Source organism: Delphinus delphis, chromosome 18, assembly GCF_949987515.2.
Source record: "Delphinus delphis chromosome 18, mDelDel1.2, whole genome shotgun sequence".
In the NCBI taxonomy this organism is placed as follows: Eukaryota; Metazoa; Chordata; class Mammalia; order Artiodactyla; family Delphinidae; genus Delphinus; species Delphinus delphis.
This window is the reverse complement of record NC_082700.1, coordinates 32236447-32263292: the sequence shown is the minus strand read 5'-3', so window position 1 is coordinate 32263292 and position 26846 is coordinate 32236447. Positions and strand designations below refer to the sequence as shown.

The 26846-nt window shown below is 34.2% G+C and overlaps 1 protein-coding gene across 4 annotated transcripts in view; it reads left to right on the top strand.

The window, feature by feature from the left end:
- DIAPH3 (diaphanous related formin 3) overlaps positions 1–26846 on the top strand; it is a 546819-nt gene that overhangs the window by 356963 nt on the left and 163010 nt on the right. For all 4 annotated transcript variants that reach the window (XM_059996017.1, XM_059996016.1, XM_059996015.1 and 1 more), the window contains one exon: positions 21693–21828. In XM_059996017.1, coding sequence (XP_059852000.1) covers positions 21693–21828 — 136 coding nt within the window. The remainder of the gene's footprint in view (positions 1–21692; positions 21829–26846) is intronic.

Below are 26846 nucleotides of genomic sequence, written 5' to 3'. Positions count from 1 at the left end.
CATATACTGCCAACCAAGTGCCAGGTGTTCTCATTCATTTTGTCGTTACAACAACAAACAGATGTGGTATGTGTACTGGATTATTCCCATTTTACAAATGAGGAAACTGAGGCTTAGATAGATAGTGACAGCTAGCAGGTGACTGAACGGAGATGCTAAGCCAGGGAGTCTCACCAGTGTTAACTAGGATCTCTCAACTAATTTGCATAGATAGAGCTGTTCAGCATCTTCCCTTCCTTCCTTCCTTCCTTCCTTCCTTCCTTCCTTCCTCCCTCCCTTCCTTCCTTCCTTCCTTCCCTCCTTCCCTCCTTCCTTCCTTCCTTCCTTCCTTCCCTCCTTCCTTCCTTCCCTCCTTCCTTTTGTCTCCCTGAGAGACTTTTTACAATAGGTAACAAAGGAACATCTGTTTCAGTCTGCTGCCTCAAGCCCAGTAGACCAAGGGGGGAAGCTTTCATGATCTTGTGGCTTCCTCTGAGGAACAGCTGTTCATTGTGACAGTTTAACTTACCCCTTTTCTATCATCTTCAACCAAATACAGCTGCCACTGATGGAATTGCTAAGACCCTGTGCTAGGTGCTCTTCATGTGTCATCCCACTTTGTCTTCACAACATTTTTATGAGATACAGAATGTTACCTGGAGGGAACTACAGGCCAGAGAAAGAAAATCCATGCCTTGGCAGACGCACTTCAGAATTGGCAGGGGCAGGATTAAATGGAGGCCTGACTGCCTGACTCCAAAGCCTGTACTTTTTTTTTTTTTTTTACCATTTCCAAGTACATTGCTCTCAGAGAGTTTGTAAGAACAATCAAAATGTAATTTTTAAGGTTGTTTTTTATAACTTACTAGAGGGAATCAGCACAAGGCTCACCTTATTTCCTCACCCCTTGATAGAATAACTTTCTATTTACATTGATGAGCTCACGATAGAAAAATGTTTGCAGGTCTGGTTCTATTTCAAAGCATAAAATGTTCGCTTTTAAAATTATAGGCCTATTAATGCAAAGCCTTGTGGCTGGGATGAGGGTTAAGGTGAGCGGTACAGAGTCAGCACCTCTCTGTAATAGATTTTTATTTCCCATAGGACTCATGTGAGGCATAAAGTTCAAATTGGAGGTACTAGGTGGAAATGTTTGGCCTCACACTATAGGCTGAGCAAATTGGTGACCCACCAGGAATCAAACTTCACCAAATGAAATTCGTGCCTTCAGTGGTGTAGTGTTACATAGAAATCATCGTTTTCCACTGTGGTCTGGTTTTAGACTCATCGTTATATGCCATTACCAATGCACCTGTTATTAAAAGAGATAACATGCTTCTCCAGGATGAATTGAGCTCATTATGGAATTTTGGTTGGATCTTACAAAGACCCTCTTGTCCCCCTTTATATATATATTTTAACATCTTTATTGGAGTATAATTACTTTCAATGGTGTGTTAGTTTCTGCTTTATAACACTATATCCCCATATCTCCTCCCTCTTGCGTCTCCCTCCCACCCTCCCTATCCCACCCCGCTAGGTGGTCACAGAGCACCGAGCTGGTCTCCCTGTGTTATGTGGCTGCTTCCCACTAGCTACCTATTTTACATTTGGTAGTATATATATGTCCATGCCACTCTCTCACTTCGTCCCAGCTTACCCTTTCCACTCCCCATGCCCTCAAATCCATTCACTACGTCTGTGTCTTTATTCCTGTCCTGACCCTAGGTTCTTCAGAACCATTTTTTTTTTTTTTAGATTCCATATATATGTGTTAGCATACGATATTTGTTTTTCTTTTTCTGACTTACTTCCCTTTATCTTATCCAACAGCTGTAGCAGGCTCATGTTTGTCATTTGAGTTTAAAACTAATTTTTTTGTCTCTCGTTGGTCACTGTGGCTTTGAAGCATATGTATGTCCTGGTCCCACCTCCCACTCATCTTTATATTACATAGTCTGCTCAAACTGCTTTTACTCCCTTGGGCCCAAATTACATGGTTTCTTCTTCAACACACTCACGTCTTATCCTGATGATGCTTCTTTTTTATCATTGGAAGGTCTTTTGCTATTTTCTTTCTTTACCCAGAATTATTAGCACAGTACAACAACACTCTTAACTCCTTGAGCAAATTTCACCTGACACCTCATTTATTTTACTTAACATCTCATCTTAGAGAAATACTTCCGAATGCTTAGGATTCCTTTGTTATTTGTCTTCTTATAAGTAACATGTTTGAAAACAAATTTTCTAATAAATTTTACTTATTAAGAATATGTCATTTTTCTGTTTTAATTAGACATATGTAACTATGTAGACCCTTTGAGTTTACAATATTATATATTCGTGTATAGAATTGATGTGATTACACTTAAAGAAGTCAAACTTTTTTGTTCACGTAGCTTTTATCCTGAGCACATAAACATTCTCTGTTGGGATGTTGAAGTACTAGAAAAGTCACTAGACATCCTTCTTTATTAATAGGTTCAAAGACCCTGCATATCTGGACACCCCACTTTAGCGTTAGGATTTTGAGGATAGCAGAAAGCAATCCCTGCCTTAAAAGGGATTACTGTTGCATACACAAAAGGTGGAGGTGCCTTGTATTTTTTCTTTTTTTGCACTGGGTTTAGATATATGTGCTGAAATTTGCAGTTATTAAAGTCTATAAAGTCCAGTTTGTTTCTCCCTAAATTTTGTTTTCCACATATATACCTCCCATCTGAATTGTGTGATGACAGTCAAAGAAAAATAATTTCCTCTGATTTCTTCACATTTTAAATGATTGCTGAATTCTGCCTATGATAAACCTCACACTTTGTTTGTTTTAAATAGTGATGTTTTTCCTGTCCACGTCACTACTGGGGAGACAGCAGTGGCTGGGAGTGCAGGCTTTGGCATCCGAGTGCCTTGGGTGTTATGACTTAGGCAGATTACTTAACCTCCTGAGTCTCAGCTCCCCATTAATAACAGCATGTGTTTCTTAAGGATGTTACAGTTTGAAGATCAAATAACATAATGTTCATATACCCTCAAAATAAGTGATCTCTCTACATAGAATAGAATTAATTTTTACCTTTCCCATTTCATTTTAATAAGATCTATAGTTTAAGGATTTTATCTCTTTTTAATTTTATGCTTCCATATAAAATACTCTGAAATAAATGGCTATCTATTTTCCATCAATAGCTTTGTCTTTAGATTATGTCTACAGTTTTGTTAAAGTTATGTTTCATCTAGTTAAAGATTTATCATTCATGCTGTTTGCAGACTTTAAGTTGATTTTTGGTTCACACAATTGAAAGATACCGTGTAGTAAACAAATATAAAATCAGTTATAACTCATTTTGTCTTGCTGCATGTGTTGATCAAATACAATTTATCCTTCTAGTGAATACTCAGACTAAAGTAGTGATTTGCCAAACAAAAATGAAATCATCCAATGAGAGGGTATTTTTAGTGTAAATTTTTTTCATATAGAGTACAGCTAGAACAAAACTCATTTTGCCGAATCATTTAAATTACCCCAGTTTGATGCTTCTCAACTCTAAATGTCATTTCTGATGATTACTATATAGACCAACTGGGTGACCAGCAGGAACTCCAAGGCATTAGCATTTTCTGTATGCTCCTTAAATCTTGTAGATGGACTCATTATACACTGTCAGAGAAAAGAAAATCATGTAAAAGTCCTGTGATTGGATGTTGAGCCAGCTTAGGTAATTATAATAGGAAGTATCTTCTATCCTTGCTGATTTGGGTGAGGTTACGACTTGAAAATTATCTTCACTGGCACCATTGTTATTCTGAGATCGTACTTAGAGGTATAAAGCTCCAAACCTAGAACAAAATAAATATTCTAACTATAGAATCTTCTTTTCTTCTTACCTGTTAGCATCTGTTTATTTAAAGAACTAGATCAATTCCAGGTGCTGAATATTTGGGTTTGCAGCCTTGAAAATGAATTCTGTTTGGTTCTTCTAATCTTTGTTCTTTAGGCTTTTCACAATAAAAACACACCTAGATTACTTGGCTTAATTTTTCTCTTTACTGATAAGATTTATTCTTAGTATGCATTGCTTAGTGGGATAATAAATGCATTTGACTGACAGATTTCTGTATGACTAAATGACTGGTGATTTGTATATCCCTTTTACATTTTAAGTATTTTGTATATGGAAATAATATAGCAAAAAGTAAAGACTGAATTATTTTAATACTGTAATAAGAACAACAATTGATTATGGAGAAAAAAGAAATCAACTACATAACTGATACAGCATAATAAGTATATTAACCCATGTAATTGGAAAGATAGCACTAAACGAGGATACCACAAATGAAAATGAATAAAACGGCATATTCTTTGTACATCAGATATACTGGTCTTCCATGTCCTGAACAGGAGAGGACAGGGGCTTCCCTGGTGGCGCAGTGGTTGAGAGTCTGCCTGCCGATGCAGGGGACACGGGTTTGTGCCCCGGTCCGGGAAGATCCCACATGCCGCAGAGCGGCTGGGCCCGTGAGCCATGGCCGCTGAGCCTGCGTGTCTGGAGCCTGTGCTCCGCAACGGAAGAGGCCACAACAGTGAGAGGGCCGTGTACCGAAAAAAAAAAAAAGAGAGAGAGAAGGACAGAAAAAACACTATTGGCTTAAGGCTACTTTTTATGTTATGTTTAAATATTACCATGTTTATATGGAATATTGTTGGGCTTTGGTTGGATGTTTTCCTTGAGGAGCTGATTAGCAATAGCTCAAAAAAAAAAAAAACCATGCTGTCCTATCAACAGGCCTATCTTTAAGCACCATTCTTCATGGCTGCTGTCTTGTGCCTAATCGTGCCTTTATTTAGCCTCATGATTGGCAGATAAAAAGAAAAAGAATATTTTTATAGTATATCACTTCAGAACACAAGAGAAGAGAACATATTTAATGGAAAAATCAAGTTCTACTTTGGGAAAACCTTAATTGTGAACATTTCATACTTTATTTATTAAAGACATTGTTTAATAGTTTGAAAAATCTCATTTGCTTGAAAATTTTGCAAAGTACTTGGACGAATTACAAACAAACTCATGGCGTAATTATGAAGGGCCAGTAATGTTAAGTCCCTGATGGGCTAATAAGTAATTTGGTGTTTCATCTGAGGCTGACTTTACAATAAAGAGCAACTTGAAGCTAAAACTGTTTAATCATCAGCACCTGCACATCCTTTGGGACATTCTCAAAGGATAGTTTTCCATTTTCATAAGTTTCTCGGGTCGTAGAAAGTTCAACTAAAAACACTTTGTCTTGAATGTTAAGGTGATGAAGCGTTGGTGCCGGTGTATAGTATATCATGCTTTCCTGTTCTCACTGATAGCATTTTTTAATTGGATTTGGTAATACCAGAGAAAATAATCTGATTAATTTTAACTGTCATTCTAGATTCCTTTCTAAAGCATCTACCTTATAATTATTGCAAATAAAGGTTTCTAAGAATAAACGTATTTTCCATGAAGTAGTTATAATCTATTTAGTTAAAAAAGTAATTTTGATGGAAAACTGATAAGTAGATCACATACCTTTTACATTCTTAGAGACTTATGACTGGTATTAATTATCTAAATGTTTTTTCTTTCATGTTGTGTATATACAGGAGTACAGGAATGCGTTTTTAAAGTAGTCATCAGGAATTTCTGGGAAGCAGTCATTCCATATGGCTGAGTGTTGCCTCTTAAGGTTAGGTAAAGTCCTAACAAGCATTTAGTGGGAATGTGCTGGACTCTTATGTGGTTGTTTACTTTGAGAGAATTAGCCTATGTCTTCATAGTCCTAACATCCATCTCTTTGGAAGGCATGCAGATTTAAATTCAGTTTGTCTAATCTCATTTTAGGGACTTGAGACAAAATTGAATACTTAGGCAAGAAGAAAAGATTTTTGAGTTTAGTAAAAACTGTACTAAGAGATCCCTGGCTGACATAGGTTAAATATCCATTAATGGTGAAAGAAATATAACTCTGAACAAGAAGATACTTATAAACTTAATATTTTTTTCATTTAATAAAATTGCCAAAATTTTCTGTTACAAAAATATATAAGACATTATCATATGTTGAAAAATGTTGAGTTGGACAGATTAAACTATTTAAATAGGCTAAGAATCAAATGGAGAAATGCAATCAAAAAGTGAGGATCGGGCTTCCCTGGTGGCACAGTGGTTGAGAATCTGCCTGTTAATGCAGAGGACACGGGTTCGAGCCCTGGTCTGGGAGGATCCCACATGCCGCGGAGCAACTAGGCCCGTGAGCCACAACTACTGACCCTGCGCGTCTGGAGCCTGTGCTCTGCAACAAGAGAGGCCGCGATAGTGAGAGGCCCGCGCACCGCCATGAAGAGTGGCCCCCACTTGCCACAGCTAGAGAAAGCCCTCGCACAGAAACGAAGGCCCAACACAGCAAAAATAAATAAACTAATAAACTCCTACCCCCACCATCTTCTTTAAAAAATAAAAAGTCAGGATCTGTGGAAGTCTGCTTGTGTCTTATACTCAAAATTTTATTTTACTACAATTTTATCTTATAACTTAAGGCTAATATATTTGTCAAGTAAAGGCGTAGTTGGAATATAGACTATTTCTTAGGCTTTTTTGGGAGGGGGTAATATGCACATTGATTTTTTAAAATTTTACTTTTGGGGAAAATAAAACGACTGTTGTATAATTGGGCAATATTTTAAGTTTATCAGAAAAGTCAAATTTCAAGTGAGGAATTTATCGAGGGGAAGAACACAGGAAACTAAACTCTTTTCCAGAAAAAATCTCTTAAAGTTTACCAGAGTATTAAAAACAATGTGTGTGTGTGTATGCCAGGCACTTCTGTAAGCCATTTACATGTATTAGGTCGTTTAATTCTTAAAATATCCCTATAAGCTGTGTATGTGTACATTTATACATAATTCATATATATATATGTTAAATTTTTAGCAGTAAATAGCTAGACTTCAGGTCAAGAGTACACCTAGCTTCCATGTTTAGTTCATCTCTTTATCTTCCCTGCCAAGTAATCTAGCTGTATTGGATGCATGCTTTGGTACTTCCTATCAACTCCATGTACAATCATATTCCAACGTCTCTGGATGGAAGGAATTTATATTCTCATAAGATCTGTGAAAATTGGCATCCCCCCTTTTTCTTGATAGAAACATATAAATGATGTAAGCTAGAAATGGCTCTTCATTGATTTGTTACTGGATAAATAATTGTGTGTTTGAGGTATTTGGTTAATGACATAGTAATAATGAAAATAATTTTATAAGTTTGTAATAATATAATATTACTACTAATAATATTAATAATTGCTAACATTTATATAGGTCCTACTATGTGCCAGGCACTTCTGTAAGCCATTTTCATGCATTAATTTATTTAATTCTTAAAATATCCTCATAAAGTAAGTATTACTTTACCCATTTTACTGAAGAGGAAACTGAGATACAAGTCACACAGCTATTTAGTGTCAGGTGGAGATTCAAACAAAGGCAATATGACTTCAGATTTCCTCCTTCTAACCAGTATGCTCTTTCTAATATACAGTAATAAGCTCAGATAGATTTTTAAAAATAATTTCTGAAAGCAGTGAAAGGTCATATTTACTGTATTTTTTAAGACATTCTTTTCATTCAGCAAACTGTTTTGAGTGCCTGCCTAGGACTGACTTTATATGGCTGTGCAATGTTAAATTGTTTACCTTTAGATTCTAAAACATACATGTATAATGTACCCAGGGAGAAATATACAGTGTATAAGAACTGCCACATTATACAAAAGTATTTAAAGATTTATTTTTCATTTTATTTATTTATTTTTAAATTTATTTATTTTTGGTTGTGTTGGGTCTTTCATTGCTGCACGCAGGCTTTCTCTAGTTGCTGTGAACCGGGGCTATTCTTCGTTGCGGTGTGCGGACTTCTCATTGAGGTGGCCTCTCTCGTTGCGGAGCCAGGGCTCCAGGCACGCGAGCCTCAGTAGTTTGGGCGTGCCGGCTCAGTAATTGAGGCGCATGGGCTTAATTGCTCCACAGCGGGTGGGATCTTCCCGGACCAGGGATCGAACCCGTGTCACCAGCATTGGCAAGCGGATTCTTAACCACTGCACCACCAGGGAAGTCCCTACGAAAGTATTTAAGAAATAAAGATTATGTGTTGGTCAACCTTCTATAAGAACAAACTTTTGAGGACTTTGCTTTTCACAATATGTTAATAGGAATTCCTTTTTTTTTAAACATCTTTATTGGAGTATAATTGCTTTACATTGTTGTGTTAGTTGCTGCTTTATGATAAAGTGAATCATCTATACATATACATATATCCCCATATCACCTCCCTTTTGCATCTCCCTCGCACCCTCCCCATCCCACCACTGTAGGTGGTCACACAGCACCAAGCTGATCTCCCTGTGCTATGTGGCTGCTTCACACTAGCTATCTATTTTATGTTTGGTAGTATATGTAAGTCCATGCCACTCTCTCCCTTTGTCCCAGATTACCCTTCCCCCTCCCTGTGTCCTCAAGTCGATTCTCTACGTCTGCGTCTTTATTCCTGTCCTGCCCCTAGGTTCTTCATAACCATTTTTTAAAAACTTTTTAGATTCCATATATATGTGTTAGCATACAGTATTTGTTTTTCTCTTTCTGACTTACTTCACTCTGTATGACAGACTCTAGTTCCATCTACCTCACTACAAATAATTCAATTTCGTTTCTTTTTATGGCTGAGTAATATTCCGTTGTATATATGTGCCACATCTTCTTTATCCATTCACCTGTTGATGGACACTTAGGTTGCTTCCATGTCCTAGCTATTGTAAATAGTACTGCAATGAACATTGTGGTACGTGACTCTTTTTGAATTATGGTTTTCTCAGGGTAGATGCCCAGTAGTGGGGTTGCTGGGTCATATGGTAGTTCTATTTTTCATTTTTTAAGGAACCTCCATACTGTTCTCCATAGTGGCTGTATCAATTTACATTCCCATCAACAGTGCAAGAGGGTTCCCTTTTCTCCACACCTTCTCCAGCATTTATTGTTTGTAGATTTTTTGATGATGGTCATTCTGACCAGTGTGAGATGATACCTCATTGTAGTTTTGATTTGCATTTCTCTAATGATTAGCGATGTTGAGCATCCTTTCATATGTTTGTTGGCAATCTGTATATCTTCTTTGGAGAAATGTCTATTTAGGTCCTCTGCCCATTTTTGGATTGGGTTGTTTTATCGATATTGAGTTGCATGAGCTGCTTGTATATTTTGGAGATTAATCCTTTGTTAGTTGCTTCATTTGCAAATATTTCCTCCCATTCTGAGGGTTGTCTTTTCACCTTGCTCATTGTTTCCTTTACTGTGCAAGAGCTTTTAAGTTTCATTAGGTCCCATTTGTTTATTTTTGTTTTTATTTACATTTCTCTAGGAGGTGGGTCACAAAGGATCTTGCTGTGATTTATGTCATAGAGTGTTCTGCCTGTGTTTTCCTCTAAAAAAATGTGTCTGGCCTTACATTTAGGTCTTTAATCCATTTACAGTTTACTTTTGTGTATGGTGTCAAGGAGTGTTCTAATTTCATTCTTTTACATGTAGCTGTCCAGTTTTCCCAGCACCACGTATTGAAGAGGCTGTCTTTTCTCCATTGTATATTCTTGCCTCCTTTTTCAAAGATAAGGTGACCATATGTGTGTGGGTTTATCTCTGGGCTTTCTATCCTGTCCCATTGATCTGTTAATATGGATTCTTAAATATCCATCCCACTGCAATACAACAAAGCATTTTAAAACATGGCTGTTTTGTGTGAAAGCAAGGGAGATCTCTGAGGGTAAAAAGGGTTAAAGAGAAAAGGACAAAGCTGAAACTTACATGTTGAACATAACATAGGTACACAAGGGGGAAAGCCAAGCTTGCCCTGGGATGCCAAGATTAAGACCAGGGCTAAATGCAGGTTAGGTACACTGCATAAGATTTATATGCCAAGCCTAGGACAAAGGAAATTAAACTTATACAGGTTACAAATGATACCTGATTATTTACAGAAGCAAATTAAAAACTCTGTGCAAGAGGCAATTACAATTTTGATCCTCTAGATTCTTGCAAATTAAGTTTAATCAAATAAGAGCACTTAATCGCAATCAACAAACACACGAAGAAACAAGGCGTTGTATGGTGAAATGATCATGATAGAACAGAACAATAGATATAAACCCCCAAGACTCTAGATATTGAATAACAATTTTTGATGTTGAAGTAAATAACAGATGAGATTAAAGAGAGAGAAAGAAACAGGAAATTACCAAAAATGACGAAGTAGGTTTGAAAAAGAATTAAGATAGAATTTAAGGAAATGGAAGCATGATGGTTGAACATAAACATGTATTAAACAGCAGACTACATTCAGCTGAAGAAAGAAATGGTGAATTAGACAATAGATCTAAAGAAATGGTCCAGTGCAATCCAGGGAGACAATAAGATAAGAAGTGTAAAAGACATGTTAAGAAACATGGAGGACAGGGTGAGAAGGGCTACCCCTTGTACCATGAGAGTCTCAGAAAGATAGACTCGAAGGAATGAATGAAAGACAATATTCAGAATGACGGCTGTGAGTTTTCCAGATCAAGAATCCATAGAATAGGAAGTACAGCCTATACCAAGCCAGATGAATAAAATGAAATTCACTTAACAAATATTGTAGTGAAACTGTAGAACACTACAAGACAAAATCTTAAAAGCAGCCAAAGAGAAAGATACAATCACTAATGCAACGACAGTTAGATACAGATGACTTCTCATTAGCAAAAATGGAAAATAGAAGAAAGTGAGATATTTTCAAGTGTTGAAAAAAAATTACTGTTCTCTTAATTTGGGGTATTCAGCATAAGCTCTTTATAGAACAAGGGCAAAATTAAACTAATTTCATGTAAACAGATAATAAAGGTGTTTTCTGTGAATATCCCTTTGTTAAAAGACCTTCTAAAGCAGAGATTGGCAGACTTTTCAATGGGCCAGATATTAAATATATGCAGCCTCTGTTGCAACTACTTAGCTCTGCTATAGCCATGCAAAATCAGCCACGGTCAGTAGGTAAATGAATGGGTGCAGCTATGTTCCAGTAAAACTCCATGTACAAAAATAGGTGGCCGAACAAGTATTGTAGTTTACTCACTCCTGCTCTGAAGGATGCATTTAAAGAAGCAGAATTTTTACTTAAAGAAAAAGTTGAGAGACAAGAAGGCATACCTACCATGAAACTAAATGTATAGAAATGAAGTATACAATAAAACAATGTGTAGCTTGTTTTGCAGAGAAGGGGAGACAGAGCTTAACTATTGGACAAATTGTTAAGTAAATTGAATGATATGTTTAGAGTTCAGGTATTTTATATTCTCTGTATTGTTCAAAGGGGAGAAAGGGAGGTCAAGATATCAATTAACTTTAAACATCATTAATTTGTGTGATAAAATTACAAGTATAGTCAGTAAAAAATAGTATAAGTTCCAAACTATAGGGTGAGAAATGGACTAAGAAAGACATATGAAGTAAAACAAACAGACAAAAACTACATGTAAAAGGAGGATAGATTAAACAGAATAGAAGAAATAATGTAAGTTGTGGACACAAATATTTTATAAATTATAATAACATTTTAAAAGACCATAAAATTGGACAAAAAACAAAATATAGTCTTATGCTGTTTATAAGAAAATAACCAATAACCCAAGGATATGGAAAAGTTTGAAGTAACAAAACAGTTAGTGAAATACAAGACAAATATTAATTAAAAGAAAAAGGGAAACTATGCTAATAACAGATAAAATAGACTTAAAGGACTATTATTTCATGATAAAAAGCTTAATTCACCAGAAAGATATGATTCAAAAATTTGCATGTGCATTATAACATGGCATCAAAATAAACATGTAAATTATAGTAAACTATAGGAATAAGTTGACAGATAGCATTATATTGGAAAACTTCAACAAAGTTCTCTAACTTATTCATGTGTCAAGCATAAAAATATTGCCAAAGATATGGGAGCTTTAAACAATTCAATTAATTGATTTGATTTGATACATGTGTATAGAACCCAACCCAGCAATTAAAGAACACATATTCTTCTCAATCACAGGTAGACCTTTTGTCAAGTTAATCACATACTAGAGATTGTGAAACAAATCTTGTAAGTTTCAGGTTTATTCATTGACCACAATAACATGAAGTTAGAAATAAAATTTTAAAAGGGTGACCTTTTAAAACCTTTTTAAAAAATTCTAAAAACATACTAAATTATTCATGTATCAAGGAAGAAATCATAGAAACAAACAGACCTGAAAGTACTGAAAATACATCAGAATTTGTGGGCCAAAATAATAGTTGTGTAAAGAAATTTATACCCTAAGTCTTTATATTAAAAAATCAGAAAGACAGAGCTTCCCTGGTGGCACAGTGGTTGAAAGTCTGCCTGCCGATGCAGGGGACATGGTTTCGTGCCCCGGTCCAGGAAGATCCCACATGCCGCAGAGCGGCTGGACCCATGAGCCACGGCCGCTGAGCCTGCGTGTCAGGAGCCTGTGCTTCTCAACAGGAGAGGCCACAACAGTGAGAGGCCCATGTACCACCAAAAAAAAAAAAAAAAATCAGAAAGACAAAGTTAATAAGGTAAGCATCTGACTTCAGAAATTTAAAAACAATTATACAATCCAGAAAAAATGGAAGGAAATGAAGGGGAAAAAAATGACTTTAGAGAATTTTTAAGAACCAAAATGTGCTTATTTCAATAAGACAAGTTAATTAGATAAGTTTCTGAAGAGATTAATCAAGAAAAAAGAGAAACAATATTGAGAATGTAAGGAATATAACTATAGATATAGAAGATACTAATAAAAAGAGCATATTGTAAAAATTTGTAGGCCAGAATTAGAAAGGTCAATGAAATGGATAAGTTCCTAGGAAAAAAATTACATATTGAAACTGACTTTAAAAGAAATAGAAATCTTGAATAGGTCTATGACTAATTTTTAATTCAATTACTTAAAATCTTCCAACAAATTAAATACTTGGCCCAGAAAGTTTTACAAATGAGTTTTCCCAAATTTTAATTAAACGATTATTCCAAACTAATAGAGTGTAAAAAAAATTATGACCAAATGTTCAAAAAGGTAAATTCTTCATGTCCAAGTTGAGCTTATCTCAGAAATGGAAGTGTGGTTTAGTATTAGAATATCCATGTCACTACATTAAGAGTTTCAATAGGTTGAGAAAACATTTGATAAAATTCAACCGTTGTTCATCTTTTAAAGCAAGAACAATAAACTGGTTGAACCCTCTATCCCTAAATATGAAATGTAGGACAAAGGGAACCTTCTTTACCTAATAATGGAAATTTAACTTTTAGCTACTACAGTACAATAAGACAAGAATGAAAAGTATAAAAACTGAAAAGGAAGAAACTAATCGTCCATTATGTATTTCTTATTGTTAATAATTTTAATAATTTTCCTGTAGGTTCCTTTTTGCATTATTCATAGGAAAAATTCATAGGAATAATGCAAAAATGAACCTACAGGAAAATTATTAAAAATAAATTTTGTCAATGGAATGTATAGAATCAAATACATTTTTACACATTAGTTACAAAATATTGAAAAATCATAATTTTTAAAAAATACATCATTTATAAGAAATAGGAAGAGAAGATACAGACAATAAATCTAACAAAAGATGTCCAAGACCTGAATGGGATAAATTCTAAGTTTTTTTCAATAGACTTTTAAAAGATGAAACTTAATGGAGAGCCACATCATGTTCATAAATAGAAAGATTCAATATTGATATAAAGATATTGATATAAAGATATCAATTCTCAATTAATCTACAGAATCAGCAATTCTGTTCAAAATCCTAATAAGCTTTTTCAAAACTCTTAATAAGTCTATTCTGAAATATAGATGACAAAGCAAAGCCCCAAGAATAGTGCAGTCATTTCTAAAGAAGAAAAGGAAGAAAAAGAAGAATATATAAGCTATCATAATTAAGACAGAGTGTTATTGGTACAAACATGGATACATTGATCAAATGTATTAAAACAGCCCCAAAACATCAACATGTATATGGACACTTGAAATCCAGAAGAGATGGCTTTGTAGATCAATGGGGGAAAGGACAGGCTACTTGTGAAATTGTTATGGGTCAACTCATTTTTCATACGAAAAAATGAAATTGGATTCCCAGCTCATTTTATTCACAACTGTATTCACAAATGTTGATCCCAGTTAAATAAAGTAGGTACTGAAATGTGAGCATCATTTAAAATTTTAAGAAGAAAATATGGAGGAATATTGTTGTCTTTGATGTAGGGAAGGATTTCTTAAATAATATATTAAAGGTATCAACAATAAGGGAAAAGAGATTTTTGACTACTACATAAATTTGAGAACTTCTGTTTACTGCAAGACAACATACATAAAGTACAATGACATTTACAATCCAGGACATATTTATAAAGCTAACAAAAGATTAGCATCCAAAATATTTAAAGAACTACAGTCATTAAGAAAATGATAGCCAAATGGAACAGTGGATAAGAGATAGGAATAGGCATTTCATAGAATAGGAAATACAAATATTTTATAAACGTGAGAAAATACTTAATAACATAGATATACAAGTTAAAAGCATGATGTGATACTATTATATACCTTCCATATAGGTAAAAACTGATGATAACAGTCTTGGTGAGTATGTAGGCTATGATTATGTACTGATGGTGGGGGTGTACTTTGACTCAAGCACTTTGAAAACACTTTTACATCACCTAGTGAGACTGAAGACAACCCTCTCCTTTCATTCGTCAGTTGTGCTCCTATCCTAGAAAGCAGTGGCTTTCAAAGTATTTGACCCTAACCCACATTGTAAAATAATATTTTATAATGGGACCCAGAACTCTTATATTTATATATTTTTTTGAACAGAAACAAGCAATACTTATCCTCACTGCTTATGTTATGTTCTAAAATGTTCTGTTCTCTTTCACTTAAAGAGTATCTTTCAACAATTTCTAAACAGATCTAAGAGCCAACGAGACCTGCCATTAAGAAAAACTCTTAACACATATACACAGGGAAACATACAAAAATGTTTGTAACTGCATGGTTCATCATAGCCCCAAATTGGAAACAACCCAAATCCCACTGATAGGAGAATAAATAATAAAACACAAGTTATACATAAAAATATGGATGAATCTTAGAAATGTAGAGTGAAAAAAGCAAGTCATAGAAGTTTATAATAAAGGATAATGCAAATATAAAAAACTCAAAGATAACATTTATGATAATAGCCACGATTTCTGGAGGATTATACTCTAAATTTTAGACTTCTAAATTTTACATACATACACATACACACATTCATTTAAATTTACTGACTTTGGTTTATTTTGCTTTCTCTGAGAGAAAATGTGTTGTATAATGCTATAATGTGTATTTAAACTAGTTGTGGGAAAGTTCTTGTTATTACATTTAGTTATGTAGAAAACAAACTATAGGAGGAAAACAATTGTGAACTGGTGTATTTTATTTTCTTCCAAAATACACAGACATGAACACATACAGACACATGTATATTTGTTAACATATATCTATATATTTTTATATGTACATTTATTAATATACCTCTGTATTTTTTAGAGATATTTTAGAATCTTCTATTACCATAAAAAGCACGTGAGCCTTAGGAACCCAGGTAAATTATTGGTTATACCTTTAAAGTGAACAGTCAAAATGTGACTGACGTTTTAAAATCCTCTAGACTGGTAAGCCCATAGATATTTCAGACAAGAGCATGTACCAGGGTGTGTCTGGAAGTTCTGCAAGCACTCAAAGAATTTCTTTTGGCTTTACATAGATGAAAGTAGTTAGTGGCAGGGCAATTTATTTACCAACTGACTATATGGAAAACCAGGTCAAGAATAAGTTGATTAAAAAAGAAATTGTTGTCTTATAGATAACTATGTATATGGTTCACCCGTAACTTTCCTTTCTGGCTTCAAATTTTAGAATTGAAGTAACTAAGAGGCAATTATATCTAGAATAATGCGGTTTTCTAAACTTTTCTGTTTTAGGCTGCTTTTACTTCTCAAAATTTAGAATAAAAGAAAACTCCAAATTACTATTTGAACTGAGATAGTATTTTCAGACTAACTGCCTATTTCTGTGCTGTCTGTTGGTATTTTTCCAGCTAAAATTCTTCTAATAGTTATAATGTTAGAATAAGATATGTTTTCAATGAGATAGGCTTTTAAATGAAACTCTATAGTGCATTTTCCATAAAACAGAATAGCTTTAAGAACTACTTCAGACCTTATTTCTAAAGGTAGACATTATTTTTATAGATCCTAAGAAGTAAATTTGACTTTTTATTGCCCAATGGAATATTAAAAGGGTGTGGCAGTTATATCTGGTAATAGGTGATCTATTCAATGTTCTCATTGAAATGCATCCAGTCATTAAAGTAGAAAATTCACATCTGGAAATTGTATGCTTTAATAAGTTTGAAAAATAAGCTACATGATATATTTTTTATCTATTACCCGTTCCTCTTACTCATTTCCCTCAAACAAGAAATAAGCTTTGATTCCCAAATATTTGCCTAACCTTTGTCCTCCACAATCCACCTTTCCTTTCCCATCTCCCTTATACATACATACACAGGTGCACATGCACACACACATACAGATATACACACTTGTCTGTGAAACCACATGTCTTTTCTTTTTAATAGATCTTTATTGGAGTATAATTGCTTCACAATACTGTGTTAGTTTCTGTTGCACAACAAAGCTAATCAGCCATATGCATATACATGTCCCCATATCCCCTCCCTCTTAAGCCTCCCTCCGCTCCTCCCTCTCTCACCCTCTAGGTCATCACAAAGCACCGAGCTGAGCCTATCTCCCTGTGCTATGCTGCTGCTTCCCACCAGCCAACTATTTTCCATTCGGTAGTGTATATATGTCTATGCTACTCTCACTTCGCTCCAGCTTCACCCTCCCACCCCATGTCCTCAAGTCCTTTTTCTATGTTTACCTCTTTATTGCTGCCTTACAACTAGGTTCATCAATACCATGTTTTATTGTTTGTTTGTTTTTTAGATTCCATATATATGTGTTAGCCTACTGTATTTGTTTTTCTCTCTCTGACTTACTTCACTCTGTATGGCAGACTCTAGGTCCATCCACCTCACTACAAATAACTCAATTTCATTTCTTTTTATGGCTGAGTAATATTCCCTTGTATATATATATATGCCACACCTTCTTTATCCATTCATCTGTCGATGGACACTTAGGTTGCTTCCATGTCCTGGCTATTGTAAATAGTGATTCAATGAACATCGTGGTACATGTCTCTTTTTGAATTATGGTTTTCTCAGGATATGTGCCCAGTACTGGGATTGCTGGGTCATATGGTAGTTCTATTTTTAGTTTTTTAAGGAACCTCCATAATGTTTTCCATAGTGGTTGTATCAATTTACATTCCCACCAACAGTGCAAGTGGGTTCCCTTTTCACCACACCCTTTCCAGCATTTATTGTTTCTAGATTTTTTGATAATGGTAATTCTGACCTGCATAGGTTGATACCTCATTGTAGTTTTGATTTGCATTTCTCTAATAATTAGTGATGTTGAATATCTTTTCATGTGCCTCTTGGCCAACTGTATGTCTTTGTTGGTGAAACGTCTATTTAGGTCTTCTGCCCATTTTTTAACTGGATTGTTTGTTTTTTTTGATATTGAGCTCCATGAGCTATTTGTATATTTTGGAGTTTAATCATTTGTCTCTTATTTCATTTGCAAATATTTTCTCCCATTCTGAGGGTTGTCTTTGTGTCTTGTTTTTGGTTTCCTTTGCTGTGCAAACGCTTTTAAGTTTAATTAAGTCCCATATGTTTATTTTTCTTTTTATTTCCATTACTCTAGGAGGTGGGTCAAAAAAGATCTTGCTGTGGTTTATGTCAAAGAGTGTTTTTCCTCTAAGAGTTTTATAGTGTCTGGTCTTACATTTAAGTCTTTAATCCATTTGGAGTTTATTTTTGTGTATGGTGTTATGTAGTGCTCTAATTTCATTCTTTTACCTGTAGCTGTCCAGTTTTCCCAGCACCACTTATTGAAGAGGCTGTCTTTTCTCCATTGTATTTTCTTGCCTCCTTTGTCATAGATTAGGTGCCCATATGTGCGTGGGTTTATCTCTGGGCATTCTATGCTGTACCATTGATTTATATGTCTGTTTTTGTAGCAGTACCATTCTGTATTACTGTAGCTTTGTGGTATAGTTTGAAGTTGGGGAGCTTGATTCCTCCAGCTCCATTTTTCTTTCTCAAGATTGCTTTGGCTATTAGGTGTCTTTTGTGTTTCCACATGAACTGTAAAATTTTTTGTTCTAATTTTGTGAAGAATGCCATTAGTAGTTTGATAGGAATTGCATTGAATCTGTAGATTGCTTTGGGTAGTATAGTCATTTTCACAATATTGATTCTTCCAGTCCAAGAACATGGTATATTTCTCCATCTGTTTATGTCATCTTTGATTTCTTTCATCAGTGTTTTATAGTTTTCTGAGTACAAGTCTTTCGCCTCCTTAGGCAGGTTTATTCCTAGATGTTGTATTCTTTTTGTTGTAATGGTAAATGGGAGTGTTTCCTTAATTTCACTTTCTGATTTTTCGTTGTTAGTGTATAGGAATGCCAGAGATTTTGTGCATTAATTTAGTATCCTGCAACCTTACTAAATTCATTGATTAGTTCTAGTAGTTTTCTGGTATCATCTTTAGGATTTTCTATGTATAATATCATGTCATCGGCAAACAGTGATAGTCTTACTTCTTCTTTCCCAATTTGTATTCCTTTTATTTATTTTTCTTCTCTGATTGCCATGGCTTGGACTTCCAAAACGATGTTGAATAATAGTGGTGAGAGTGGACATCCTTGTCTTCTTCCTGATCTTAGAGGAAATGCTTTCAGTTTTCCACCATTGAGTATGATGCTTGTTTGTCATATATGACCTTTATTATATTGAGATAGGTTCCCTCTATGCCCACTTTCTGGAGAGTTTTTATCATAAATGGGTGTTGAATTTTGTCAAAAGCTTTTTCTGCATCTGTTGAGATGATCATACGGTTTTTATTCCTTAATTTGTTAATGTGGTATATCACATTGATTGATTTGCATATATTGAAGAATCCTTGCATCCCTGGGATAAATCCCACTTGATCATGGTGTATGATCCTTTTAATGTGCTTTTTGCTAGTATTTTGTTCAGGATTTTTGCATCTATGTTCATCAGTGATATTGTTCTATAATTTTCTTTTTTTGTGATTTCTTTTTCGGGTTTTGGTATCAGAGTGATGGTGGCTTTGTAGAATGGATTTGGGAGTGTTTCTCCATCTGCAGTTTTTCGGAAGAGTTTGAGAAGGATCGGTGTTAGGTCTTCTCTAAAAGTTTGATAGAATTTGCCTGTGAAGCCATCTGGTCCTGGACTTTTGTTTGTTGGAAGATTTTTAATTATGGTTTCAATTTCATTACTTGTGATAGGTCTGCTTATTTTTTCTAATTCTTCCTGCTTCAGTCTTAGGAAATTATACCTTTCTAAGAATTTGTCCATTTATTCGTGGTTGTCCATTTTATAGGTTGCCTTCACTTTTCCTAACTTATGTTGACTTTTTAGCAGCTGTCATCTTATAGCTGGTGCTTAACGTATGCTGCATCAATATGAAGCCACATGGTGGAAAAAATATAAACTGTAGATAGCTTTCAAGTCTTGCTTCTGCCTCTTACTTTCATTGTAGTGAACAAGCACACAATCATTCTGAGTCAGAATGGAGGATGCAGATTCCATTTTGAGGAAAGGAGGGATTGCATATTAAAATATGTATTATTGCAGCTGGTATTTCATAGCTTAGCAATAATATTTAGTGTTACTATATGTCACGAACTGTGAAGAATCTGAGAATTTATCAAAGTTTCATGATTTCCATAGTTTCGTGGATGTTGGTAAAGACAAAAGACCATGGGGTCAGAAACAAAGAATGGTTTATTACAGCACTAGTCATAGCTAGAGTAAATATTTTCATAGATTACTGATCTCAGGTTCCCACAGGGCAATGTGAAGAGGGCTGGGTTTAATACCTACACACATAGTGCTTTGTATTACTGGAAGGAAATCCTGAATTTAGGGAACCCAATCGTTTTTCAGAATTAGTAAGACTATTTGACCTTTGCTCCAGTTTATCATACTGGACAGTAAACATATCCATTTGCTTAAGAGGTAGACACTACCTCTACCAAGAGTGTTCACAATATAAATATCTTTGAAAAAATAGTTTGGAACAAAGGTGCTTCATTAGTACTTGTATCTTAGAGTACTTAGTTTCGCACTCTCTTACTTGAAAGTCTTTAGTTGTTTCCTACTTCCTTGAAAGAAACTCTAACCCCCTATCTTGTTCTAGAAGATCCTAAATGATCAGGCCCCAGCATATCTTCTGACCTTATCTAACACCACCATACTGGCCTCTTTCTTCTCTCTCCAACCCAACAGCCTTTGCATTTGTTTTTTTCCCAGATCATTATCTGGGTAGGTCCTTGACTTTGAGCTTGAATCAAATCAGAAAGGGAGGCCTTATCTGACCACCTAATGTAAGTTAACTGTCCAGGCATTCTATCACATCATTCTTTTAATTTTTTTTTGTAGTACTATATTTATTAAAGATTTTAATTGTTTATCATCTGTCTTTGCCTCCTGTCCCACCCTATCACACAGAATGTAAACTTGTTTTAGAACTATATCTCTATTTCCCAAGTCTTTAGGTTAGTACCATTTACTATTCAGTCTCTCAGTAAATGTTTATTGCATGGATGGATGAATGGCTGAGTTTAATATTCCCTTTATTCTGTGCTTTTTATTCCTCCTTTTTTCTTTGCAATTTTCCTTTTATTGTTTTGATCAATAATACTTTATTCTGTTTTTTATTTTATTTCTAAAGAAAAACTTGCATTATCCCTAGGGTAAAGAAAAAAGAAGAATATTATAGTAAAGAAGAAATTAAAGCCTCCCCCCAAAATAACATGCCACCTACTTGCTAAAGTTTAATTATATACTTTTCTACTTAATTCTATTAGTGATAAACTAGCAATTAGATAACCTGTTTGGATTCATTGGTCCTGAGAATATGGTCTCCACAGGAGAGTGTAATATTATGCCATGCTGTTTGTTGGCACTTTGAAAAATCTGTGATTACCTGCTAATTCCCACAAATGCCACATGAGTGGCATTTCTTGATTTGCATAAAAATTTAAAAAATAAGAAAGTAACTAATCACATATCTATTGAGATCTTCTTATGGTTCACATGTCATTATTGGTTTTGATGAACAGTCAGAGGGCCTGACTTTGAAATGCTAAATATTTCTTTAGTCATCCTTGTGACACTTCTCTCTGTATGAAAGAAATTGTTAAATAATGGTTTGTAATATAAGGTAGCTATTCATGTGCTAATATTTTAAAAGACTGTGTTACTAATATAAGAAGTAGCCATTACTTAAAGGACATTTAATCACAATTCTACAGATTAATAATTTTCCATTTTCTTTGTGGAATCCCTGTGGTTAATATTGATCATTTTCCAAAATTTGTTTGTAATAGCAAGCAATGAAGGACAATTTCAAAAAAAGAGAAGCAGAGGAAAAAGAAAAACGTGCCAGGATAGCCAAAGAATTGGCAGAGAAGGAAAGACTTGAACGCCAACGAAAGAAAAAGCGCCTGTTAGAAATGAAGACTGGTGAGTACTATCAAATTTGCTATTTATACTGTGTACACCAAGATTAATATGGGTTACTTTATCAGCAGTTTAATATACTTCTGTGAAAAAGGAAGACAGGATCGCTTATTTGTATAGCTAAACAGTAGAGCAATTCTTTCTTTTATGGGCTTTCCCCACTTTAGTTTACTAACAAGTAGTGGTTTATTTCTGATATTGGTCATAGGTGATTTTGGTCCTCTGGTGTACTGTTGTAGTTCCATTATATTAGCAGTTCTTTGGCAACTACTTAAATAACCAGTTCTTTGGCTACTACTTAAATAACCAATCTGCAAGAATTTATGTCAGTGAATAAATTAACTATAGGAAACTGTGGGAAATTCTCTGGGACAAGTAACCTGTTTTCTTTAACAAAATACTCTTAAGGAAGGGGAAAATATGATGGAGGGGAAACTTACTGATTAAAAGAGACTTAAAGAGACATATCGACTAATTGTAATAAATGAAACTTATATATACTCTGATCCAAACAAATGTAGAAAAAAGTAGTCTGAAAAATTTCAATACTTTATTTTTTCTTGTAGACGTGACAACATTGTTGTGAATATGTTTTAAAGTCTCTTTTAGAGACTCGTACTGAAAGTTTATAGATGAAAAGATATTATATCTGGGATTTCAGTCAAAATAGCCTAGCATGACTGGAAAGTAGGTAGGTGTATAGATGACACAAGATTGGCTGTAAATATTACACGGTAAAGTTGGGTGATGGGTACTTGGAGGGTTGGATGTGTTCACTACACCATTTTCTCTACCTTTGTATTTTGAAATTTTCTGTTTTTTTTTTTTAAATTATTTTGTTTATTTATTTTTGGCTGCGTTGGGTCTTTGTTGCTGCGCACAGGCTTTCTCTAGTTGCTGTGAGTGGGGGCTATTCTTCGTTGCAGTGTGGTGGCTTCTCTTGTTGTGGAGCATGGGCTCTAGGCATGCGGGCTTCAGTCGTTGTGGTACATGAGCTCAGTAGTTGTGGCTCACGGGCTCTAGAGTGCAGGCTGAGTAGTTGTGGCGCACTGGCTTAGTTGCTGTGTGGCATGTGGGATCTTCCTGGACCAGGGATTGAACCTGTGTCCCCTGCATTGGCAGGTGGATTCTTATCCACTGTGCCACCAGGGCAATCCCTGAAATTTTCTTTATTAAAACGTTCTTGGGGGCTTCTCTGGTGGTGCAGTGGTTGGGAGTCTTACTGCTGATGCAGGGCACACGGGTTCGTGCCCCGGTCTGGGAGGATCCCACATGCCGCAGAGCGGCTGGGCCCGTGAGCCATGGCCGCTGAGCCTGTGCATCCGGAGCCTGTGCTCCGCAACGGGAGAGGCCACAACAGTGAGAGGCCCGCATACAGCAAAAAAAAAAAAAAAAAGTTCTTGGAAAAAATTTAAAAGAAAACGTAGGAAAACTACTGTTTTACAGAGACGTATATGTATATTTTCTAAAGCTAAAAGTTACCACTAAGTTAGAAGCAAAAGAATTAAGTAAATTGTAGTTATATTTTTACCCTCTCAAAATTCCGTCTCTTCCACCTCCAAGCCACTAAGGATTGCAGAAAACTTTAATTAAAATCCATCAACTTCACTGCTCAATTACCATAGTTTACAACTCAGGGCTGCAAATTCACCTAAGGTTTCCCTGGGGTAAACCGAGATGCCTTTTTTGCCTTCTTTACTTTCACTTTTACAGGCATATTTTATCTTTAATAAAGCAAGCTGAGTATCTTAATGTATTGTACATGTTTCTTCTAGGGGAAAAAATTATCCAAGCACAATTTCTTGTTCACAGGAGTACATTTGAAATTCAGGAAGTGTTCTCAGAGGTATCTTAAAGTGTTAACAAAATGGAGATCAGGAAAACTTAGCACTGATTTTTAAAAGAAACTTCTGGACACCTTTTTAAAATAATGTATTACTGCCTAATTTACCAGACATTCTGATATTTGAACATTAGCTCATTTTGTGTTGGTTAACAAGTCATCTAGATGGGTTACTTGATGGCAGATTGGCTGTGTACTGTTTGTGGGTTTTACCTAGGGGTCTGTCACACAGAGCCTTTTTAGCAATCAGTCTGGAAAGTTGAAACCTGACAGGAAGCAAAAATTTTAATGAAACCTCACATCCAATGTAATCTTAATAATGTTTTCATTTAAATTTCTATTTCTCCTGAAGGAAGTTTTCATTTTTAAAAATAATTAAGTTTATTTTATTTTCCAATTTGAAAATAATATTTTCATGTTATAGAAAATCACCTAAAAAGTATTGGATCAAAGACCATTATCCATAATCCAAAGAATCACTGTTAATATTTTGACACATTTTTCCTTCAGTTTTAAAAGCTTGTACCTTTTAACAACGTGAACTTAGTGTCTCACATTACCTTGCTGAACTTCCTGAATGTTTCATGTTTTACATAACTTGTGATTTTTAATTTGTAATTTGTAATATCTATGTTGTTGCCTCCACTGGATATACCATGTTACATTTGTCAATGTGAGGTCATAGAACAATAGTTATTTCCAACTTTTCAGTGTGATATTTATTTATTTATAACTAATTGAAACTATTTGTAATTATTAGAATATGGAATAGAAAAGGGTAAATATTTTTAAGACTTTTGGTGCATGTTACCAAATTGATTTCCAGAAGTATTATTCTAATTTCACCAACTTTTAACATTTAGTTAGTTTATGAATGTGTCTTAGTTGAGTATTCTCATTTTTTAAGGTTTTTGTTAATTTAATAGATTAAAAAGTTGTATTTCATTATCTTCAGTTGCAGTTCTTTGAATATTACTGAATCTGGACATTTTTTCAGTGTTTATGGTGCATTTGTATATCCTCCTTGGTGAATTGTGTTGTCTTAGTCTTTTTCCTAATTGATTTATGTGTTAGTTTATTATGAATCAATATTTACCTTTTAAATAGATTTTCTCAATTTGGCTTTTTATTTTTATATCTTGACATGTGTTTCTTTTTATGTAATGTTTTATTATAATTGTTGTTTTTGTGATTTTTTTCTATCATCTTTAGGTTTAGAAAATCATCCCTTCAGCAATTTCATATTCTGCTTCAATCTTTTTTTAGTTTAAGTTATTCATAATACTATTCTGCTCCATTTATTTGTAATTCTTTCTTAATCATTCATATATTTGATGTATAATTTTTAATTTACTAGTGTCTGTTTCTGAATTCTATCAAAACTGTTCTAAAATTTGACAATCAATTATGGCTAATAGCTGGTTTATTTTGTTTTCAGATACGTAATTTTATGTTGAGGTTGTTACTTTTCTATTCTTAATTATTAAAATAAATTTGAATATTTTTGATTTTTCAAATAAATTTAAGGAAAGTTTTCTATTACATCTTTTGTAAATTGGAGCTCATCTTATTCGACCTATTGGATTATTTTATGAGATTTTTCTATACTATCTCTTCCCAAACATGGTCTGGAAATTATCGTAGATGGGTTTCAAATAAATGTAAGGCTCTCACTTGATGGGAGCTCCCAAAGCCTTTATATGCAGAGGTCCATATGTACCATACATTTTGACATTTTCCGGAGAGTATTCTTCAAAGGATAGTCTGGCTAACATTGATTTATATAAACAATATTAAATAAATATTTTAATACTATATATTATGTGAATATTTTAATAGATTTAATCAATCATTTGATAAAAGATCATACAGCATTTGATACAATAGAAAGCTATGATGCAGTTCTTTTGAAAATTTTGGAAATCAACTTTGAATTATTTTCCTGTACTGTAGAATTTTAAAGAATTTAGGGCTATATCCCAAATTTCATAGCACCTAAATATATAATTTTCTCATTGAAGTAAAAGACCTCTTCTAAAATCCCAGTAGATGATGATTATTCTGAATGGTCTTTAATTTTCCTTTAACCATAACATGATTATTAGCACAGAAAAACAAAATATTCAGTCTCAGTATTAATGTAGTGGTTATAGCCAAGTAAGTCATATAAGAATCAAATATATTATTACTATTTGTTGATACCTTTTTTCATATTTAAAAATAGTACTGTTTTAAAAATAGTACAAATATGAAGTCACCTTTTTGTTTCCATATTAGATGTAGAACATGCTTTTCGTCAATACATTGTATTATTATGAAAAATATAATTGCAGTGGTCTTCCATTATTATTTTATTGGTATAGAAAAAATTAATAGCTAGGCCACTTTTGTTTCTTTTATTCATCAACAGTTTTTTTTTCCTATGTGCTGTGATTACAGTGGTAAATAAGGATAAATAAGGTTTCTGCTGTGATGAAGTTTATAATTATAATGAGTGAATCAGACAACCACATATGTAAGATAATTTCAGATTATAAAAAGTTATGAGAAGTAAAGTAAGACAGGATAATGAGATGAAAATAGAGACTGGCTGTGTTGGTGTGTGCTGGAGATGAAATTTGGTCTTCAGAACTAAAGAGAATATTAATGTATATCAAACTTATTCATTTAAAATATTGGTTTTAAAACTCCTTATAAACTGATAGGATAACCGGTCTCCTGTATATTTACTATGCTATATATGCTAATAGTAGGCATTTTTTAAACATCTTATTGTGAGGATCAGCTAAAACTTTATATTATTTTTCTTTCTGGGTGTTATATTTTCATACAGAATATGGTATTGCTCTAATCTTTGTAGAAGTTGTTGCCCTGGCTTTCCTTTTTTCAAAAGAATGTAGAAGGGCAAATTGTTCAATTTATAGTAGTGTTTTGCCACCTCTCTGGACCAGGAACTTCTTGTTTTTTCTTATTTCTGTATGTAGAGCACATACCCCTGAATGATAGAGAAGGAGAAAAATCTTCACATAACCCTACCCTAAACCCACAGGAAGCTTCCTTCCGTATATTTTCATGACTTTAGTATTTTCACCATGCAAATAAGAACTGTGTTTTTTCACAGATGTACAAACTCTTGTACCATCACCTGAGGCAGTAGAGTAAATTCAATCCCTGCTTT